This window comes from Macaca thibetana, chromosome 1 (assembly GCF_024542745.1).
Source record: "Macaca thibetana thibetana isolate TM-01 chromosome 1, ASM2454274v1, whole genome shotgun sequence".
In the NCBI taxonomy this organism is placed as follows: Eukaryota; Metazoa; Chordata; class Mammalia; order Primates; family Cercopithecidae; genus Macaca; species Macaca thibetana.
The window spans coordinates 193,457,553-193,479,831 of record NC_065578.1 but is presented as its reverse complement, the minus strand read 5'-3'; the positions used below and the strand labels follow the sequence as shown (position 1 = coordinate 193,479,831).

The 22,279-nt window shown below is 39.7% G+C and overlaps 1 protein-coding gene across 1 annotated transcript; it reads right to left on the bottom strand.

Annotated features, from left to right (window-relative positions):
- Window positions 1-280: 280 nt before the first annotated feature.
- On the bottom strand, window positions 281-11,741 carry SELE (selectin E). The gene is made up of 14 exons (XM_050784169.1): window positions 11,589-11,741; window positions 11,194-11,278; window positions 10,231-10,614; window positions 9,526-9,633; window positions 8,127-8,312; window positions 7,148-7,333; window positions 6,846-7,034; window positions 5,718-5,906; window positions 5,401-5,589; window positions 5,012-5,188; window positions 4,361-4,468; window positions 3,561-3,582; window positions 3,383-3,455; window positions 281-2,152 (listed from the first exon to the last, which is right to left on the bottom strand). Exons 2-13 carry the CDS (start codon window positions 11,228-11,230, stop codon window positions 3,398-3,400), a joined length of 1,833 nt encoding a protein of 610 aa, XP_050640126.1. The 5' UTR covers window positions 11,231-11,278; window positions 11,589-11,741; the 3' UTR covers window positions 281-2,152; window positions 3,383-3,397.
- Between the last annotated feature and the right edge of the window lie 10,538 nt (window positions 11,742-22,279).

Here is a 22,279-nt window from a genome sequence, read left to right as displayed (position 1 = left end):
TGAATTCACTCTGTTTGTTCTACACAGGCCCTCAGTGGGTTGGATCATGACCACCCACATTGGTGAAGGCAATCCTCTTAGTCTACCAATTAAATACTAATCTCTTCAGAAATACTCTCACAGACACACTGAGAAATAATGCTTTACCAGGGTGATAGAAATCTTCTGGAGTTAAACAATGGTGATAGCTGTACAATCACATACATTTTTAAAGGGTGGATTTTATGGAATGTGAGTCTTATCTAAATAAAATTTTTAAGAAAGAGCCTTAACACAGAGATAAACATAAGCATGTTTATTGTCAACCTTTATAGTGTCATGTCAAATAGGTCTGACATAAGCTTAAATAAATATATACTTTAAAAATTATAAAATATTTTAAGTTATAATTTAAAATTCTCAATAAAACTCAAACACAAACCACATTGGTATTTCACACAGCTAATTTCTAATGGAGTTTACATAAATATTTACAACACTTAAACAATTTCAAAGAAAATAACAATTTATTCCATGCATAGCCTGATCACAGTAGTTGTTCTCGCTTATTTCCCAGAGTTTTTCTGCCCCTTTAAAAGAACCTCTGCTGTTCTGATCCTTATCACATCTCTGTTTTGACTGTTGGCTTTGTCATTGCCAGTGTTCAGCCAGAACTTCTCTGAAACTTTTTTTTTCAACACATGCTAAGCTAATGGAAGTGTAGGAGAGTTTTGATTCTCACACTCCGCAAGGCTAGAGCAGCTTTGGCAATTACTGACTGAGAATTTCTCATTGCCAGTAATCAACTGAAAACTGGAGATTCCTTTGGAATTGTTAAATCTGCTTATAAATAAACATAAATGCTTGCTCACACAGGCATTCCTCTCTTCCAGAGCACCCTAACATACAGAAGAAAACAAATAGAGAATAACTATTAGACATCTTCATTCGTTAAAAATCTACCAGATGACTCTTTTACATGGTGAGTTTCTATCGTGAATTTAAAATCGTCCATAATGTACAAGAATTATGTTTACATATCACATCTGACAAACATCTTTGTAGGAATGCAAAGCACATCCATCTTTCTGCATTCTTTTCCAACAAAGACATTCATAAAATTATACCTTCGTGTGTTTGCACTTATGCTTTTATTAGTTCCAAACATTTGGCCTCGTGGAAGTTTTTCATCATGGAAATCCCTTATTTCTGAAAAAATACCTGACAATATACAAACCTTCCATTCAGTTTTTACTCTCCAATTCTACCATGTTTTCAAAAAACAACTGTAGTAAAAACATTCAGAACTTTATTCTGGTTAACATCATGCCTTGCTAGGGGACAATAGTTTCCCTTTTTGAAATAAATTTATAACAAATGTAACATAATTTATTAATAAACAACGAGGGGGTAATCTAGAATAAGTAACTTTTACCAGATCATAGTTTACAACATTTACAAGTTTTTTAAGTCCCTACAACACTTGTATTGAATGAAGAATTATGGAAGATTATAATATATTCAATGCAAGTAAAAAGATCACAATCTTTAAGAACTCTTTAAGAAACACTGAATCCCATAGGGATGAAAGTGATTAAACTGTACATAGCAACCCTCACACAGAGTGTTCAGTAGGATTTGCACCATTAACAACCCTCCATGCATTTGCCTGTGGGCATTCAACATCTGTTATTTTTTTAAGTTATAATATTTTAAGCCATTTTTTCCTCTAAACTCTTGATAATTATTGTTCATTCTTGTGACAGCCACTGTGTAATCAGCTGTCGAAACACTGTGAAGGGCAAAAGAAAGAAAGCCACAAAACATTGTGTTTCTGTGCCAAGATTTTATAGCGAGCAAGGGAGAGTTAGAAAAGGAATTCTGAGATTTCAGAGTCTTGGTCTCTTCACCTTTTCTTGGAAGCAAATATCCTTTCCCTTCATTAGCCAACACTCTCTTAATCCTGAGAATAGGAAAGAGAACACTGAGTCTTTTCAGTTGAAGGCTGACCTGGCCCGCTGGACTTTGATCTGTTGAAGTGGTGGTGGGTGTTGCGGTTTCAGCCATAAAGACATCTGGCATAGTAGGCAAGAAGGGCCAGAGACCCGAGGAGAGTTCTCTGTCTCTGTTAACTTCCATGTATCCCTCTAGTTCCCCAGACGCACCTGTGTTTCTGCAAATATAAACATGCAGGTCATCAGAACGCTTAATATTCTGCATACTGATCATGACAACAAAATGTACCTTCTAACACAGGCTACTGTATACACTCTCACTAGGATAGACCATGTAGGAACATCGAATTCTATTCAGTTAGGACAGTGATGATGGATACATATTATACATCTGTCAAAACCTACAGAATATACAACATAGAGTGAATTCTACTGTAGCCTGTGGACATTAATGAAAAATAATGTATCAGTGTTGGCCCATCCAGTTGTAACACTAATATAAGATGTTAATAACAGGCGTAATTGGAGGGGTGGTGAGGAGATATGTTGGAACTCTTTGTGTTTTCTGCTCAATTTTTCTGTAAACTTAAAACCGCACACACAAAAACAGTTATTTTAATTTTTTAAAAAGTATTCAGAGGGACTTGACCCTTCCAAATTCTCTCAAAGCAGGTCAGAGTAGTTAAGAACACAAATTTTAGAACCAGACTGCCTGAGTTTGGATCCTGGCTACAGCACTTACTAGCTTTGAGATTTCAGGCAATTTACTTAACTTCTCTCTGTCATATTTTCTTCATCTGTGTGATAAGAAATATAGCAACAGGCCAGTCCCGGTGGCTTACGCCTATAATCCCAGCACTTTGGGAGGCCAAGGCAGGTGGACCAGGAGTTCAAGACCAGCCTGGCCAACATGATGAAACCCCGTCTCTACTAAAACTACAAAAATTATCTGGGTGTGGTGGCAGGCACCTGTAATCCCAGCTACTCGGGAGGTTGAGACAGGAGAATCGCTTGAACCCAGGAGGCGGAGGTTGCAGTGAGCCAAGATCATGCAACTGCACTCCAGTCTGGGCAACAGAATGAGACTCCATCTCAAAATTAAAAAAAAAAAAAAAAAAGGAAAAAGAAAAGATAAGAAATATAGGAACAGCCCATATCTCAGAGTTCCTAGCTTAGAAAAGTTCCTAGAATATAGTAAGTGCGATGTAAGGGTCAGCTATCTTCATTACTATTACCTATCATAAATGAAATTACACAATAAAGCTAGATCTCAGTTTCTTTCCTCTCCTTCTATAAAAAAATGAAACAACTTTCCAGAACAATACCCAGGTGATGATTTCTCCCCTGCTCCCTCCCTAAGATATTGGCAAGTTTGGAGGGTTCAAAGAGAAACAGAGCACGTAGAGAAGATACCTCTCTCATAACCATTTGTGAGTTACAAGTCTTACCTGATTCTTTTGAACTTAAAGGATGTAAGAAGGCTTTTGGTAGCTTCCATCTGATTCAAGACTTTGGCAGCTGCTGTGGAATATATGAGAACACTAGGTAAAGCACTGTCTTCCAACATGAAGAGAGAAAAATGTGTGGAATGTTCAATGGCATGCTTTGTATAAGAATGCAACTTACCTGGCAGGAACAAATTTCTTTGCTGCAAAAGAAAAGACAAACAACCATTAATTCAGACTAAATGACTTTTAAGGATATATTAAATCCAGATACAATGTGACTTAATTCATCAAGGGTTGCAAACTCGATGCTTCAGGGCCTCTGTAATAATCAGAGCACAAGCATGGCTCGGTGGCATCTAGGGTAAAATGCAAAGTGCACAGCCATCCAAAGGGCATAGCAGCTTCCTAATGCCAGCAAATAGCTACGGGGTCATCTTGCCTGATTCAGCTCCCAATTTTTCATGAGAAGTCCAAAGTCTGAATTTAAACGTGAGATTTCCTTTTTGTAAATATCAGAACTTAACTCAAAAATGTTTTGAGTACTCTTAAACATGTAAGCCAAACAAACCATGAGTGTAGTCAGATGTGCTTGCATATTCTTTATGAGATACTCCCAAATTTAAGCCTGCACTCCAAATAAATCTCCTTAGGAAGAATTTTATCCATTTTCCTGACAGTGCTCATCATGGCAGTCTCATTGCACAATTGCTGGAGGCATCGTATAATTCAGCATGAGTAGCACCCCCTGGAGTTGTACAATATTAGGCACAACTAACATTTTTATTTCCTAAAACTCTTCCCACACTGAGTTGTACTACTAACTCTTTTCTTACGACTTCTGCTTAATTATACTGCATTTATTAGTGTTTATCCAGATTCTAATTATTGTTTAAATTAGTAAGCAAGACCATGACTTATCAATGAGAAAGAAATGTATTTTCAAACACATTTTTGAAGAACATTCATAAACTTCCTCACCTTTCCGAAAGCATTTCCGAAGCCAGAGGAGAAATGGAGCTAATGTCAGGAGGGAGAGTCCAGCAGCAGAAAGTCCAGCTACCAAGGGAGTGTTGGACTCAGTGGGAGCTAAGGAAACAAGAGAGGAAGAAATGTCATGAGGAGGAACTGACATTAAAGTCTCTCTGTCCTGTCCCGTTGGCCTTTTTTCTGTACATTCATTACTAGGAGCAGAAGAACTATCTAGTTTAATACAAGAAGCAGAGATGTGGCATTAAAGGCCTTTGAGATCTGCTCCAAGCCACCTTTGAAGCTATTTCTACCATTGGCAGGCAGAACTCTAACTTGCCAAGCTCGTTCACAATACCACACCACACCTTGGTTAGTAAACACTGCACTTGCTTGCTCTCTTGCTCTCACTCCCTCTTATTTTCCATTTCCCCCTTTCTCCTCTCCTCTCTCTGTCTCCTTTCTCCAGTTGTCAGAATTCTACCTATTTCATCAACATGCAACTTCTGTTTTTTCTCTATCCCCATACAACTTAATATTCACAACTTGTCAACCTGGGCGACCTTTCTGGTTTGGATATAATGGATAGTTGATTACTGTAACAAGATAGCTCCCCCTTTTTCTCTTTAATCCCCAGACAACCACCATCAATCAGTGCATCACCTTCACAGGTAGGCAGCATCCCAGACCAGTGTCCTGTGGCACCACATGTCATTGCTGCAGAGCCATTGAGCCTCCATCCTTCAGGACATGCAAAGTTGCACACAGTGCCAAACACGGGCTCCCCACTGCAGCTCATGTTGATCTTTTCCAGAACTGCTAGGCTTGAACATTTTACCACTGCAAATATTAGGTACACAGGTAGAGTTTCAGAAAAATCTACTGGAAAATTTCTAAAACTTGCTTAAAAGTCAAAAATAAATGTAACGTATAAGCACTACTTAGTTTTCAGCGTTTAGGAAATTAGGATCAAACCCCCTTGGGGCAATCCAGGTTCAGAAACTTAGGAAGTATTTGACCTGTACCCTAAAAAAGTCTGCACTCAATTCTACCTTGGCAGGAAGGAACCTCTTCTGTCCATTGTCCCTGAGATGTGCACTCAAGTTGAGTTGATCCGTGTAATTCAAATCCTTCCTCACAGCTGAAGGCACAAGAGGACTTGTAGGTGAATTCTCCAATAGGAGAATGAGCACACCTCACCAAGCCCCTCTGGGGCTGGTGGACAGCATCACATCTCACAGCTGGAACACATGAGAGAGCACTTCAGAAATTTGTTTGCATCTCCAGCAATACATTTCCCAAGGTAACCAAGTTCCTAAGCTCTTGAATAGTTTTTTATCTTAAAATAAAATAAAAACAAAGACTATACCTTCACATGTCGGCTTCTCATTGTCCCACTCCCCTGTGGGGCCACATTGGAGCCTTTTGGATCCCTTCAACACAAATCCCTGCTCACAGGAAAACTCACAGCTGGACCCATTACGGAAACTGCCAGAAGCGCTAGGAAGACAATTCATGTAGCCGCGCTCGGGGTTGGACAAGGCTGTGCACTGGAAAGCTGAGACATCAAAATGATGGTCAGAAAATATTGCAGTGGAACTAGAGAGTACTTGGCATTTGTTGAGTGCACCCAGTTCATTCAAGCAACACTTGGAGAACTGAAGATTCTTTATAATTCCCTGGACAAGTGGGAAGATGGCTGTTTTCTTTGAATTTCAGCCCCCTCACTGATCATGGCACTAATTAAAAGACTAATTAACCAGAACATTAGTTCCTGAGCACTGTTCTTCTAACATACAAAATAAATTATGGTCAAGGCAAAGATTTCACACAGTCCGAGGACAACATATGGGTCGTGGATGTTTATAGTTGGTGCCAAAAAGGAAGAGAAGAAAGCACCCCTATAAAATTTGTCTGTTTTGCAGTTTGGTTTTTGTGTTATAATGTTTTGCTACTGGAAATCATTCTGTGCTGGCTTTGGCTAGGAGAAGGCCAGTGCCTGATAGTAAAAACTGCTCGTTTTCAATATCCTTGCTCTCACTTAAAAGTGAATTAAAGTTTACTGCTTATATATGTATCAATACTATCTCTGTAGCTGACCCTATACTTGAAACAGTCTCCTCACTGCTAATTATGAGCCATTTCAGAAGACAGATGTGATGAGAGTTTTATATTCAAATCATGTTCTCATTATTCCGCTTTCTGAATTTTCTAACAAGATTCCTTTAGATTAAGAATTCTGTCTATTCCATGCTAATGTCTATAAAGTTATATTAGCACATCACGGTAAAAATAAGCCAGCAAAAGGTTCATTCTTAACACATATGATCCTTTCCCTGGCCAAACATTAGTTCTTTTAAATGAATCTCAAAGATATGAGTGTTGCTCATCAAATCTGATTTCTATAGTTAAAGTGGGTATTGGTTTTTTTTTCACTGTCCAAGTTTGAAGATGGTTGTTCTTTAAGAAAGTATAAATCAAAGGATCTTAAGCTTACCTTCGCAAACTGGGACTTGCTGTGTCCACTGCCCTTGAGTGGTGCATTCAACCTGGGCTGCTCCCTGCAACATGAAGCCTTCTTCACAGGTGAAGTTGCAGGATGATTTGAAGGTGAACTCTCCAGCAGGGGAATGGCTGCACCTCACAGAGCCATTCTGAGGCTGGCGGATGGCCCTGCATGTCACGGCTGTAACAAATATACCCATTGATATTAGCAGGGCCTAGAATTAGCTTGCCCATTTCCAGTATGGGTTTAGGAAAAGAATGTTAACAGTAAGTCTCCATGTGGAGCAACTCTACCTTTACACGTTGGCTTCTCATTGTCCCAATTCCCAGATGAGGTACACTGAAGGCTCTGGGCTCCCATTAGTTCAAATCCTTCTTCACAGTCAAATGTACAGGTTGTGTTCCATGTGAAACTTCCAGGGATTTGGAAACATTCCACAAACCCATTGGCTGGATTTGTCACAGCATCACACTCAACCACTGGGGATTTGAAAGAGCACCATGAATTTTACAGAAGAGAGATCTTTTCACTTCCTATTGAGCTGGGTGCATAACAGAGTGAGGAAGCTGCCTTCAAAGGGTAGATCCCAAAGTCCTGTAGATCCCAAAGTCCTATGTCAATTCTTAGGGACATGCACAGCCAGAATAAAAGCTTTTATTCTTTTTCATGGATATTCTGTCTTGCCTGATTTTCACTTTGCCTATGCTGAGTGGTCTCTAATCTATGTTATCATTTACGTGAGGTAAAAAATTTTTTTTAAAAAGATTCCAGATTAGGAGTTATGACCAGTACTGACATACATAGGCTATTCATTTATTTTAGCCCATCAGAACATGAAGAACTGTTTTTTTGTTTTTGTTTTTTTTTCTTTTGGCCTCTGGTTCAGAAAGATAAAATTAAGAAAGAAAAAGAGATACTAAGACTGCTTGACTATCATGGTCTTAAGTTAGTCCCATGTCATGGAAAAGTTAAACAGGGAAAGAAGATGAGAAAGCCACTGAGATTTCTAGAGCTTTACTGTTTTGTGATCTCCCTTACAAATCACCAGAGCCTCAGAAATACCCATTTCAAGCAGAGAATAAAAAAACCTCTTTCAACCCAGGCAGGTACTGGGTTGGCAATATACATTGGCTGAGAGAACAAGTTGTATTAAAAACAAAAACGAAAAAAAACTTTCCCTGAAGTTTTGAAAATGTTGTAAGTTGGATTAAAAAAACAGAAGCAATGAGGGATGAGTTAGAGAATGTTCTGTGCATTCTGAGAGGGATTTACCCTTGCAGGCTGGAATAGGAGCACTCCATTCTCCAGAGGACATACACTGCGTGGTCTCCACGCTGCTTGGCAGGTAGCCCCTATCACAGCTGACAGAGCAGGAAGAACTGTAGCTGAAGTTTCCCAGTGGGTGACTGCAAACTAGGCTTCCATGCTCAGGGGATTCCAGGGCTGTACAGTTCACAACTGAAAAAGAAACCCAAATCAGTTCTGCTCATCTCTCACCTTTAACAGAGAACACTGGAAACACTGGAAAAAAACTACAGTTTTTTTTTGTTGTTTTTTTTTTTTAGTTTAAAAATTTATAAAATTTCTAATGGAATATGTAAAATTGACTGTAATTGTACCCCTTTTCTTTTATTCAAGAAAACATTGATCTATAACAACAACAAAAAAAAAGCAGTGACGACCACCATAAAGAAGAAATATTGAGTGATATGGGGAGAGTAGTGTAACTGTGTTTACCTCAGAACTGTTCAAATTATATGAACAAACACGCAAACTTACAACAAATTTCTTGTTACTTTTCTCACAACTACTAAAAATACTACGATAAGCTTCCACCCGGGTGAGAACCATCCACAAAGCTATATTTCAAATTTAAGTACTAGAATACATCACAAATTTTAAAACTCCAATGCTGCACTGTCTAATGTAGTAGCAACCATCTATGTGTGGCTACTCAAATTTAAACTTGAATTCGTTGAAATCAAATGATATTTAAAATTCAGTTCCTCAGTGTCACCAGCCACATTTCAAGTACTTAATAACCACATGTGGCTCGTAGCTACACACTGGACAGCACAGCTATGGAACATTTCCATGATCACAAAAAGCTCTACTGCACAACGCCGTGCTAAGGAATTTTGGAGAGAAGCTAATCTAACTCTCTTAATTTACAAATTTAGGAACTGAGACCTCATTTCATTCAATCGACTTGCTCCATGCTACACAGCTAGTCATTACAGAGCCAGAGCATGAACCAAGATACCCTGGACTCTGTAACTCACTCATTTCTACTGCAACGTCTTGTTACCACCTAGATGATGTGAGCACCTGTTCCTTGCAGGGACACAGAACTACAGTTTATTGAATGTATCCTGTGAGCCAGGCACTATGTAACCATGAGCCTATAAAGTTCACATTATTATCCTCATTTTACAATGAGAAAACTGTGACCTAGAGATTTAAACTATCTTGTCAAGGTTCCATAATAAACAACTGGTGAATCTAGGACTCAAACCCAGAAGGGTCTGACTTCATAGTCTCAACTCACGATCACCATATGACACCATCTGCACCAGGGAAGGGAAGGCATGCAGACCTGACTCTAATGCCAGCTAGGACATCAGATCGTGCTACCATCTCAAGTGAAGAAAGAGGTGAGAACCAGACTTACTTTGCTCACACTCGAGTCCACTGAAGCCAGGGTCACACTTGCAAGTGTAATTATTGATGGTCTCTACACATTCACCGTGGCCACTGCAGGATGTATTGGTACAGGCAGCTGCAGAAAACACAAAGCATGGTGAGGAGGACTATTGCTGTGCTTATACTGAGTGCCTTTGATTTTAGAATCAACAGTGTGCAACGGAGACATCAGCAGTGCTACAGAGTGCCATAGACTTTAACTGAAGTGTTTTACGAAGTTCCAAATCTGAGCTTCAGGCCCACCTATCTTAAACCTTGATGCTAATGTATAGCTGTGGCTGGCACCTACCATAGAAAAGTTACTTCTTCACAAACTCTGGAGACAGTTCCCCTACCACAATAAACAAGCAATTAAAATATGTATTGTGTGTGTGCAATGTAAAGAACTACATATTTGCCTACAGTATTTAGATACATTTTATATATACACACACACATATGTGTATGTGTATATATATGTGTGTGTATATACATACATACATACATATATACACATACCCACATTTTCTTGCCCACATTCACACAAAACAGCAAAAGAGAGAAACTTTAGCAGTTAAACAGAATCTTTTAGAACATAAAATGACCACAATAGAGAGCAATTTTTGCATGCCGTAAATTTGCCAGGATGCCCACACACTGAAACTACCGCCCACTGCAGCCACAAACTCCCTACCTGTGTAGCACAGGGCAAGCTTCTTCTTGCTGCACCGCTCGTCATTCCACATGCCCACATCTTTGTCTCTCTTGATGTAGATCTCCACGCAGTCCTCATCTTTTTGCCTATTGTTGGGTTCACCTGGAGCCCAGTTCTTGGCTTCTTCCGTCAGAGGTTTCTGGGTTCCTACCCAGACCCACACATTGTTGACTTTTCTGATTCCAATCCAGTAATAACTTGGTGAATAGCTCAATATGGAGTTTAGGTACTCAATCTCTTCTTTGTTTTGAATTGCAACCAGATGCGTGTACCTTTGCTGGCAATAAGCACTGGCCTCATCATAAGTCATAGCTTCTGTGGAGGTGTTGTAAGACCAGGCTCCACTCTCTTTAATGAGAAGCACTAGTGGGAGAAAAAGAAAAGACATGGTAGAGTTTGGTGCTGTTGTGGTTTAATTCTGATAACTGTGCTTTTTATTGTCTTATTTTTGGCAATGTTTGTGACATGGCCCAGACTTTTCTCATCTTTTCAAAAGTAAAAGGTACGTATGAAGAAACAGTGACTTATCGTTTATCTCTTTTGTGACTGGCCACCCACGAGGTGCTTTACCCGCACTCACTCACAACATTATAGTAAACCCATTTTGTAGTAGAATAATAATCAGAATAACTAAGCTTTATGGAGCACTTAGTAGGCACCAAGTAGCACTGTATGAGGTACTTTCCATGAACCATGCTATTGAATCCTCACAACGCATCTGGGAAATAGGTCATTTATGATCCACACTTTACACTTAAGGAAAGGGAGACACTAAGAGGTAAAGTAAATGGCCCAAAGCCTGGGGAAGAACACATTGCAGGTAGAGGTCAAGGATGCTGCCAGATACCCTGCACAGGACGGCCCCAGACAAGCAAGGATATTTCAGTCTGAAACATCTATAGTGCGAGAATGAGAAATCCTGGTCTAATGACACTGACTTACCCAAAGTGAGAGCCGAGAGAAACTGTGAAGCAATCATGACTTCAAGAGTTCTTTTCACCCAAAGGTTTAGGCTTGAAATACTTTACTGGGGAGATAAAATACAAAATGAATTAGAGAAGGAAATCCTGAGTAGCCAGTTACATTATTCTACCATGATGTTTAAGGCAGCATCCTAAGATTTTGGGTAAAGGATTCTAGTGCCATAATCTTTATTTCAGAGTTTAATCAAATAAATAAACAAATTTTAAGATTTTCATCATTTAGGTCAAAGAGAAAAGACAGGTTTTAGCTACAATTCAATAAGAGCTTGTACAGATGTGGTTTTTACTAGAAGGCTTTTTGCATATCTGTGTTTCATGGCCCAAGGCTGCCCTTATAAAGCGTTCTGCACTTACTCTTTTGGGAAGCAGTTGTTCAAACTCAGGATCTCTCAGATGGGTATCACTGCTGCCTCTGTCTCAGGTCAGTATAGTAGTTTTGATGTGAAGTCAGCCAAGAACAGCTGAACACTACTGCGGCTGAGGCCCTTTTATAGGAGGGATTGCTTCCTGTGAATAATAGGAGGATATTGTCCACATCCAGTAAAGAGGAAATCCCCAATGGCATCCAAAAAGTTTCCCGGGAATATCCACGATGCTTAAAATTACAATGATGTCAGAAACTCTGTCTCTTGAAGCTACTTCATCTTTGTCCATGCCTTTATATTATATATGCAATTTTATTAATATGACACAAATGCATGATTTTTAATTCTGATAACGTAAAGTCTATGTCTTTAAAAAGTTGTAAAACTTTGCGTGTTAGTCGTATCTCTCATGTAGTTGTGGTAGAATTTCAGAAACATAAGGAAACCAAGAATAGGTTTGTCATCCGTAGTCTACTACCTTCAATTTCTCATTCATGGCTGTTGATAACCAATCACTACTCATTTTTTCTTCCTTTTTCACCTGCCAATTCAACATATTTAACATGCACTGTCTCACAGAGAAATGACTCACGAGGTAGCTATTAATCTTCAGATTTTGCATAGCAGTTATGCCTAAATTAAAATATTATCTAAAAATAATATCTACCACTCAAATGATTAAAATGATGTCTTATTTTTTAAAAATAAGAAAAATGGGAAATAGATATTTACATATGGGAAAGTTTCATGGTTTGTTCAGTGTAAAAAAATAAAAAGGAGGCTGGCGTGGTGGCTCATGCCTTTTATCCCAGCACTTTGGGAGGCCGAGGTGGGCAGATCACCTGAGGCCAGGAGCTCAAGACCAGACTGACCAACATGGAGAAACACTGTCTCTACTAAAAATACAAAATTAGCTGGGCATGGTGGTGCATGCCTGTAATCCCAGCTACTCAGAAGGCTGAGGCAGGAGAATTGCTTGAACCTGGGAGGCAGAGGTTGCAGTGAGCCAAGATCACGCCATTGCACTCCAGCCTGGGAAACAAGAGTGAAACTCTGTCTTAAAAAATAATAATAAATAAAATAAAAATAAAAAGGAAAACTATATATCCATATTTAATTGCTCCAAATTTTGTTTAAATTTTTTGAAATGTTAATGTGCAAAGAATAAAAACTCTTCCACAATGTTAACAGTGACTATCTCTGGATGGCAGGATTTGGGATAATTTTTATATCCTTCATTATTATTTTCAGAATCTTCTGATTTTTTCAATTTCCCTTTTTTTCCACCTTTATCGTAACAAGAATACAGTTTAAAGAAACTTGTCTCTAGGCCAGGTATGGTGTCTCATGCCTGTAATCTCAGCACTTTGGGAGGCTGAGGTGGGTGGATCACCTGAGGTCAGGAGTTCCAGACCAGCCTGACCAATATGGTGAAATGCTGTGTCTACTAAAAATACAAAAATTAGCTGGGTTGTAGTGGCGCATGCCTGTAATCCCAGCTACTGGGGAGCCTAAAGCAAGAGAATCGCTTGAACCCAGGAGGCGGAGGTTGCAGTGAGCTGAATCGCACCATTGCACTCCAGCCTGGGTGACAGAGCAAGACTCCATCTCAAAAAAAAAAAAAGAAAAAAAAAAAAAGGAAAAGAAAAGAAACTTGTTTCCAAATGCAACAGAAGGAGATGTATGTGGTATCCTATATTCCTGCTCTGCATTTTGACATTTCTTCCGGATGATTGTATATACATTCCCCATCTCTGCATCTTATCCAATCTCAATGATGGTAACAGTAAATGGGGATCATTTTAATTTCCATATTCGGTAGGTTTTCAGAGCTCAAGTCAAGCTAATATTCTATATCTACTGCTTTTTAAAATAGGAGGTCTATCTAAAAGTGTACCATCAGCAGACCTGAACGAGTAGTGGTAAAAGCCTCGTTTTTCTCTTTACTTGTTAGCACTGGTCTTTCTGTGTTCACAAAGATGTCAAGACCCAAGACAAACAAGAAAAGAGAAGAAAAATGCCAAAAAATACAACTGATTAGAAAAAATAACTTAATTAATGAATTTAATTCAACTCCTATTAAAAAGCATAGAATTTATTCCCTCCACCTTCCCACTCTCTTACAGGATCCAGATAGTGACATTATTCCAATTCTTTATCCCACTTTACTTAGCTCAATGTGGTTGTTGCTTCAATAAATTCAGAAGAGTGATCACTCACACATGTTTATTTAGATTTTAGGGCAGAATGTCAAGCTGGGTTAATACATTATCTGTATGTATTTTATTTTTAATAAAGTATGAATACATAATCTGCTATTTTTAAAAAGCATGGTCAAATGTATAGTGTAGGCAAATCTTAAAAAACACTTTATCTTCGATATCAAAAAAGTACCTAATATTTTGCAAATAGAAATTAGTCGTAAACATCCCTAGATAACTACCTTTATTATTGTGAATTTTTCATAACTAAGTTTACAGTTTATCTCTTCCCCTGTTTAAAATTAGTTCAAAGATATCTAAAAATAGCCCCAATGGTGATGCAGTTTCTATTTTACTTACATATATATGTCCTGGAGCCCCGATTGTAATCTGTAACATTTATTGAGTGCTTACTATGTGCCAGGCGATGTTCGGAGCATTTTGTATGTTCACCTATTGATTATTTAATCCTTACAACAGCCTGTGAAATAGATACTCTTATCATCCCCATTTTACAAATGAGAAAATTGAGAATCTGGGGATTTTATCTCATTCAAAAGCACAGAGCCAAGGGTTGAAACCAGGTAGTTGATATCCAGAGCCCACTCCCTTACTTGCTACTCCAAACCATGATTTCTTTTGTTGCTATGCTCCCAGATTCCTTGTTCTACCCAAGTTTCCTGTACTCTTCTTGCCTTCTTCTTCCTGAGACCTCCTTGACCATCACAACTCTCCACTGAGAGGGCTGTGTCCTGGGTTCTGAGACATGGGGGCTGGAAGGGACCCCAGGCGCAGCGAGCAGTAGGGAGAGGATGCAGTGAGAACAGATCCTGGATCCCCAGTGCGTAGGTAGAAAGTGGACAAAGGAAAAAACAAGCAAGGCAAGCGGAGCCATGCCTAGGTAAAGTTGATCCCTAAGCCACACTTTCCAAAAGTTTCTGATTCAAAAGCAAATTTTCTCTCAGGTAAAAGGGCAAAATGATTATTCTAAATTTGCATTGAGAAATCTTCAGGGAGAGAACCCAATATTGGAAGGATAAGAGAAATAAGGAGTGGAAGAGATAGGTGAGTAACAGTAACTTATATGTGGAATAGATGTAATATATATAATATATATGTAAAAAGTATATAAATATATAAAATACTGTGAAACGATAGAATCTCGAGACCTCAAATTCACTATGCCAAAGGGAAAGTTAAGCTTGGGAAATGAGTCATGCAAAAACTGCCTTCCTTTTGTTCCCAAATACTTGTAATTTCACATGCTTACTTTATCGTATATAAAATGTAGATGTACTGAGCATGAGATCAATGCATAATTTCCCTCTACTCCCTTCTTTTTACATTTAAAGTGTAGACTTACTGAGTGTTAAGCAGAGCCTTGTAACAATATGAACACTTGCCTCATTGCCAACCCATCTTTCGTTTTTTTTCTTCCCCTCCTGCTTGCTCTTTCCCCTCTAAGGATGGACGTTCCCAAAACCCTCTTTGGAAAGAGCACAGGTCACAGATCCTACAGTGATTTGTGTTTCTTTTACCTGGGACAAAATAAATCCCCGATCTATTGAGATATGCTTCAGTTACTTTTTGGTTTACAATATGTACATATTTTCATATATCGTGTATATAATTTATATGTATACAATATATATATACTTGTTTTAACCAGAGGTATGTTATTCAAAATCCACTTATCCTTACAATTACCTGCATTCTCCCACAATATTTTCTATGTCCCTGCCCCTGAGGTTGGGACTGCAAATCAGGTACACGGGTACTGGGAGCTGATGGGCTCCCTTCTGGCTGCCTGGGCTGCTGAAGAGGCCATAGACAAACCCGGCTTTCCTCTCATGGAGAGGCTCTGGGGCAGCACAGGGTGGGAGTGGGATTACAGCAGACTATAGCTTCTTCACCTGCTTTTTCCTATCAGGATCTCATAAGAGGCAATTGCTTGTTTTTTGAGGGTGGGGGCAAATCGGGGGAATTGAAGAGGAAATTGGGTGAGATTTGAATAGTTGGGCATGTTGAATATTATGAATATTATCTCCCTCTTCAAATAATCCAAAATATACCCCCAAGAAACAGGCTGATTAGAGGTGCTTCGAGGCTCCACTGAATCTCCCAAACTCTGAAGATGTAGCTGGCTGTTACCGGACGGCCGGTTTTCAAGCCTGGCCTCACAGGGACCCTCTTGGCAATTTCCTACATGGGGGAAGCATCCGCTACATGGATGAGAATGAAAAGAGGAAAGAAGACGGTGCAAACACAGGCACACCCCAGTGTCTGCCACCAGGGCTATTTCATCTCTGAGGTGTCACCCTTCCTGGCTTTATTGTCTCTTTTCCTGGAAGTCTCTTGTCCTCTCCTCCACATCCTTTAATCAAGCATCAAAGACTTTAACCACTTTTGCTGTGTGCCCAGGCCCAATCATTCTCACTTTTATGGCAAAGGGAGTGAGAGACAGAGAGACAGCCAGAAAGAAGAGATTGGGGACCACAAATTCTAAAATATTAGAATTTTAACCACCCTGTGGACAGGAGATTATTGGGTTTAGTGGAAGGCAGCACTGGCCACAACCACACGTGGCAAAAGCATCTATCGAGAAGTGAAGTTATGTTTGGGTCCTCAGGGCTGAATGTGACCGGGAAGCAGGGGCGGTGGTATCCTCCTGCCTTCCTGAGGCTGTCTGATCCCTTCTGGGAAGGTTTATTTTATCCCTGAGTGCTTAGTTTTCAAAGCCTTAGTCCCCTCTCTTCCATAAAAAATCTCTACTCTGCTAACATCTAAGTTACCTTGCAGTCTTAGGTAGACGGAGGAAATCGCAATAAACATTCCACCCTATTTGCAAAATACAAACATATTTCTTGCATTCCCAAAATTGTAAAAGAAAATGTTCGTGTATCACCACAGTAGAGAATGGCATTTTTTGTTTGATCAAAACCTAAAAATATTTGATGAAAATGTGTCTGGTTCTAAGTTTATTTCCCAGAAAGCCATGTTTACTCACTTGGAATTTATAGACATCTTATAATATATGAGTCGAGTAGGAGCTCCGGGCTCTATCTCACTCTTCTCTCCCACACCCAGGGGGAAGTGTAGGGTTCTCAGACTTTAGAATAAAGAAGAATCACCTGGACAACTCACCTAAAATGCACATCTTCAGGTCCCATACTCAGAGGCTCTGATTCAACAGGTCTGGGTAGAGTCCAGGAATTTGGGCTTTAAATGAGTATCTCAGGTGATTCTAATACAGAATGTGTAAGATGACCAGATCCTATCACACTTAGATATATTGGCCTAGGGCCATCTAACTTGGAGAAAATGTTAGTAAGATCCCATGGTTGGTGCTCAGCTATAGGTACCAGAATTTTTATCAAAATTTACTGTCATTATGACACCTCTCTTTGGAACTAGAAGGCTAGAACCCCACTTGTAAAGTGCTGGGGAAATACATGGAAAATTTAGGGTGAGTAGTGTTTTGAATTCTTACACATGGAAAGTGAATGTGTAAGAATTCTTACCAACAACAACAACGAAAAAGAGGGAGAGAGAATAGCTGCTAAAGAATTAACACAAATACATATATATTAATTTATTATCTTTTCTCCTCTGATTCCAGAGGATGTTTTAATTCCACTAATTCTCCTTGAGCTTCCAGGATGATCTGAGACTTAAATTTTTCATGTGCTTTTTGCTTCCTATTTGGCAACACCTTATCTTGAAGTTTCCGCCTTCTGCTTGGGGACCTAAAAACTAACTAATGGGAATTTTTTCAAAATGAGCCAACTCTGGTGAATTCCCAAAGAGGAAGAAACAAGTGAGGATGGGCTGGTTAATTAAGAGAACTTTTCCTGAATGTAGCCAGACTGTTTGCCGACTGTTAACACGAGGGAAGAAATACCCCTGGATTTTAGAGGAGCCCCTTGTTTGTTTTCCTTGGCCATTTGTGCTGCTTGTTTTGTAAGTCAGAAATTTCCTGAAGGACTATTATTAGCTTTGTTCTCAGTGCTTCACGTCAGAAAAATTCTGCTCTGGCCACTTTTAAACATATAATTTGTATTTTACTGTATTCGAAAATGTAACAATTACAGACAGCTCTAAAAGGACACCAAAGGGCAAAGAAAATGGGTAACCTTTTTAACCAAATCTAAAATGGGTGATTTTGGAGAAGTAGGAGAAAAACCTGAATTTTCTAGATCTCTTTGGACCTCAACAACTGATACGTTAATTTTGTAGGTCTTTGATATTTGGAAATGATTGGATTAACCTGATAACAATGAATATTTAAACACAGTGATTTGGCCAGGAGCAGTGGCTCATGCCTGTAATCCTAGCACTTGGGGAGGCTGAGGCGGGTGGATCACCTGAGGCCAGGAGTTCGAGACCAGCCTTGCCAACATGGTGAAACCCCCATCTCTACTAAAAGTACAAAATTAGCCACACATGGTGGCGTATGCCTATAATCCCAGCAACTTGGGAGGCTGAGGCAGGAGAATCGCTTGAACCTGGGAGGCAGAGGTTGCAGTGAGCCAAGATCGCGCCATTGCACTCTAGCCTGGGCAACAAAAGCGAAATTCTGTCTTAATAAATAAACAAATAAATAAATACAGTGATTTAACACAAGAGATTTCTATTTCACACTAATGAGGTCTGTGACTGGGGCAAGCTTCTACGCCTAATTAAGTCTCAGATTTCCTGAGAACTTATTTATTTATACCAAGAGTGCTTGACTACCATCTCTGCTAGCTGTGACATGATATGACAAAAGGTATAAATATGGGAAAAGGCACTAATTTATATCAAAGCATTCTTTGTTTTTCCTTGCTGTGAAGTTTTTAGCTAATAATTCATAAGAATATACCGTATTTAGAGTGTTTACTATGGGCCTAGCACTTCACATACATTGCCTCTTACAAACTTTACAAAGTAAAGGTAGATATTAGTCTCATTTTATGGAGGACAAAACAGAGACCTGGAGAGGTTACATACTTTCCTAGTGTTTTTTCCGCTAATAAATGGTAGAGTGGAGATTCAATCTCTGTTCGTCTAAAATCCATGTCCTTTTTATTGACTCCATGCCTACTCAGATTTAAATCTCAGCAGGGAAGTAAACCTTAGTTTTTACATGAGAAAATGTTATAGCAACCTTCTTGGCTTCCTTTACCCTCACCCCAGTTTCGTGAGCTTAGTGTCTTAGATCGGGTTCCTTTAGAAGCAGAATCTGAAATAAGGATATGAGTGCCAGTCATTTACTGAGAAGGTGATCCCAAGAAAGCCTAGTAGGGAAGTGAGGAGGTGAGATGGGGAAAGGAAGAAATTCAACAAAATTGTTAATAAGCAGGTTACTGCTGTAGGCAACCATGGAGCTCAGTTGCACTAAGGAACTCTCTCTCTTACAGAAAACCTCAGAGTCTCCCTAAGGAGAGGCAAGAAGCCTGCCTAGGGTATATATCCACCAATTCAATCACTGGCTGAGGGCTGATCCTGGGAGGGCATGGTTAATTCCTCTGCACTTTCAAGTGGATTCCTGTGGTCAGAAAAAGTCCTCTACAATGAATTCCAGATGCTTGTATTTAAATCTGACATGATTAGACTGCTGCGTTGGGACAGGGTGGGCGTTATTAGTTTTCTGTCACTACCATAACAGATTACTACAAACTTGATGGCTGTGAACAACACATATTTGTTATGTCATAGTTTCTGTGGGTCAGAAGTACAGGTTAGCTCAACTAGTTTCTCTGCTCTAGGTTTCACATTGCCAATATCAAGGTGTCATCCAGTTGGGCTCTTTTTGGGAGGCTTGGGGATGAATCCACTTCCAAGCTCATTCAGATTGTTGGCAAAATCCAGTTCCTTGTGATTGCAGGACCAAAGTCCCTGTTCCTTTGCTGGCTGTTGGCCAGGAGTCATTCTTAGCTTCTAGAGACTACCTGTACTCTCTGATTCGTGTCTCCACTTCACCTTTCAAACGCAGTGCTAGTCAAGTCCCTCTCTTCAAATGTCTCCAACTGTGCCTTCACCTCATTTATCCTCTGTGTACCGCGTCTGCCTCTACTGCTTGTAAGAGCTCATGGGATTACATTGGGTTTACTCAATCCAGGATATCTCCATATTTTAAGGCTAGCTGACTAGTGATCTTAATTCCATCTACAAAGCCCCTTCTAATAGAACTATATTAGTCCATTTTCATGCTACTGATAAAAACATACCGAAGACTTGGCAATTCACAAAAGAAAGAGGTTTAATTAGATTTACAGTTCCACATGGCTGGGGAAGCCTCACAATCATGGCAGAAGGCAAGGAGGAGCAAGTCATGTCTTACATGGATGGCAGCAGGCAAAGAGAGAGAGCTTGTGCAGGGGAACTCCTCTTTTTAAAGCCATCAGACCTCATAATACTTATTCACTATCACAAGAACAGCATGGGAAAGTCCTGCCCCCATGATTCAATTACTTCCCACTAGGTCCCTCCCACAACATGCAGGAATTCAAGATGAGATTTGTGTGGGGACACAGCAAAACCATATCAAGTACCTAGATTCATGTTTGATTAAATAACCAGGGACCAGAAATCTTCAGGAGTGGAAGCATCTTTAGAATTCTGCCCACCAAGGCTGGGTGCCATGGCTCATGCCTGTAATCGCAGCACTTTGGGAGGCCGAGGCAGGTGGATCACGAGGTCAAGAGATCGAGACCATCCTGACCAAATGGTGAAATCCCATTTCTATTAAAAATACAAAAATTAGCCAGACATGGTGGTGGGCGCCTGTAGTCGCAGCTACTTAGGAGGCTGAGGCAGGAGAATCACTTGAACCCGGGAGGTAGAGGTTGCAGTCAGCCAAGATCGTGCCACTGCACTCCAGCCTGGGAGACAAAGTGAGACTCTCTCAAAAAAAAAAAAAAAAAAAAAAAAAAAAAGAGAGAATTCTGCCCACCATGGTAGGCTGTCCTACAGAGACATAACCCAGGTATTAGGTGAATGGCTAACCTAAATTAGCACTGTGATGTGTTTTCTGACTTGGTCCTTATAACTCCTCTGCTTAGATGTGGAACTAATCCATGAATGTAAGGGTTTGTCTAGACTTTTAAGTGGGAGTTAAATATACAAAGCACTGGAGATATTATGGGCGCCTCATCCATGTCCCCTTGACATTTATCTTTCTTGGATAACCCAACTCTATTAGCTTTTATATCTCATTTGTCCCTATACTCTGTGAACTGATGTCCCATAAATAGACATTTCATTTTGCCAGTCTTCTTGAACAATAATTATGATTATTAATCTAGCAGCTATCATTAATTGACCACTTACGTCACATTAGACACAGCACTTAGGACTTAAGAATACCATGTCATTTGATCATCATAACATGGTCAGGAATTACGTATTTTTATCCCAATTTTACAAAGAAGGCACTGAGGGTTAGAGTTTAAATAACTTGCTTAAGATGTCATAGCCTGTAAGTGACAAAACTAGGACTCAAACCTAGGTCCATCTAACTCCGAAGTCTATGTTCTTGGCTACCACACTGCCTCTCCTATAAGTGACCTGTGGTTTTATTGCTATATTCACACTCTACTAACTTTACCATCTCCCATGAGTCTGTCTAGAGGAGGGCACACACAGCACAGAAAACACATGAGTGCAAAATAAGGAAGGGCCTACTTACTACACATAACCATTCTAATACCTGATGTTTGTTCTAATCCAGTTTTACTATTAATTAGTTGCTGGTGCCCAAATCTTTACTGAGAAATGGGGATAATTTTGGAAGTCATAATGATGCCTTCTTCTCATAGGGTATTTTATTTGTTGTGTCTCCAGGCCCCAACACAGCCTGGCTTTTAGTAAATTATCAAAAATATCTGTTGAATGAATAAATGTAGTCACCTGAAACATGTTAAACATTTGTCCATGTGTCCTAATCGTGGATTTCAGGATAGTAAGCATTCTAAAAGGAAAGCATGCACACTGTTCTTGCTACATTAATTTCTCACAATATAAAAAAAGAAAAGCATCTGAAAAAAGCTGCCAACCCCTATATCTCCTAATACCAAACTGAGCACAGATATGGAGGAGCTAAAGGAGAGGGATGATGGGCCATGCCTCTATCCTCACCATGGCAAGAGTCCTGGGGGGCGGGGGGGTCAGACCTGAGGAGAGCAGGAAGCATCTTTTGAGGGACACATTACTTAAATATTACATACACAGTTCAACTGTTTTTATGTGTAAAGGTAGTGGGTTTTCCCAATAAGGAAGCACTTCTTTTTTCTTTTCTTTTTTTTTTTTTTTTTTTGTGACAGAGTCTCACTCTGTCTCCCAGCCTGGAGTACAATGGTGCTATCTCGGCTCACTGCAACCTCCACCTCCTGAATTCAAGTGATTCTCCTGCCTCAGCCTCCTGAGTAGCTGGGATAACAGGTGTATGCCATTACACCTGGCTAATTTTTGTACTTTTAGCAGAGATGCGGTTTCACCA

Bases quoted from the DNA above. Each gene is read 5' to 3' on its own strand.
- SELE (XM_050784169.1), bottom strand. From the start codon at position 11,230: ATGATTGCTTCACAGTTTCTCTCGGCTCTCACTTTGG. The intron at 9,634-10,230 runs GTAGGGAGTTTG...TGTTTTCTGCAG, and splicing joins GCTTGCCCTGTGCTACACAG to CTGCCTGTACCAATACATCC. The intron at 5,590-5,717 runs GTATAGTCTTTG...CATGTGTTCCAG, and splicing joins TGAGAAGCCGACATGTGAAG to CTGTGAGATGTGATGCTGTC.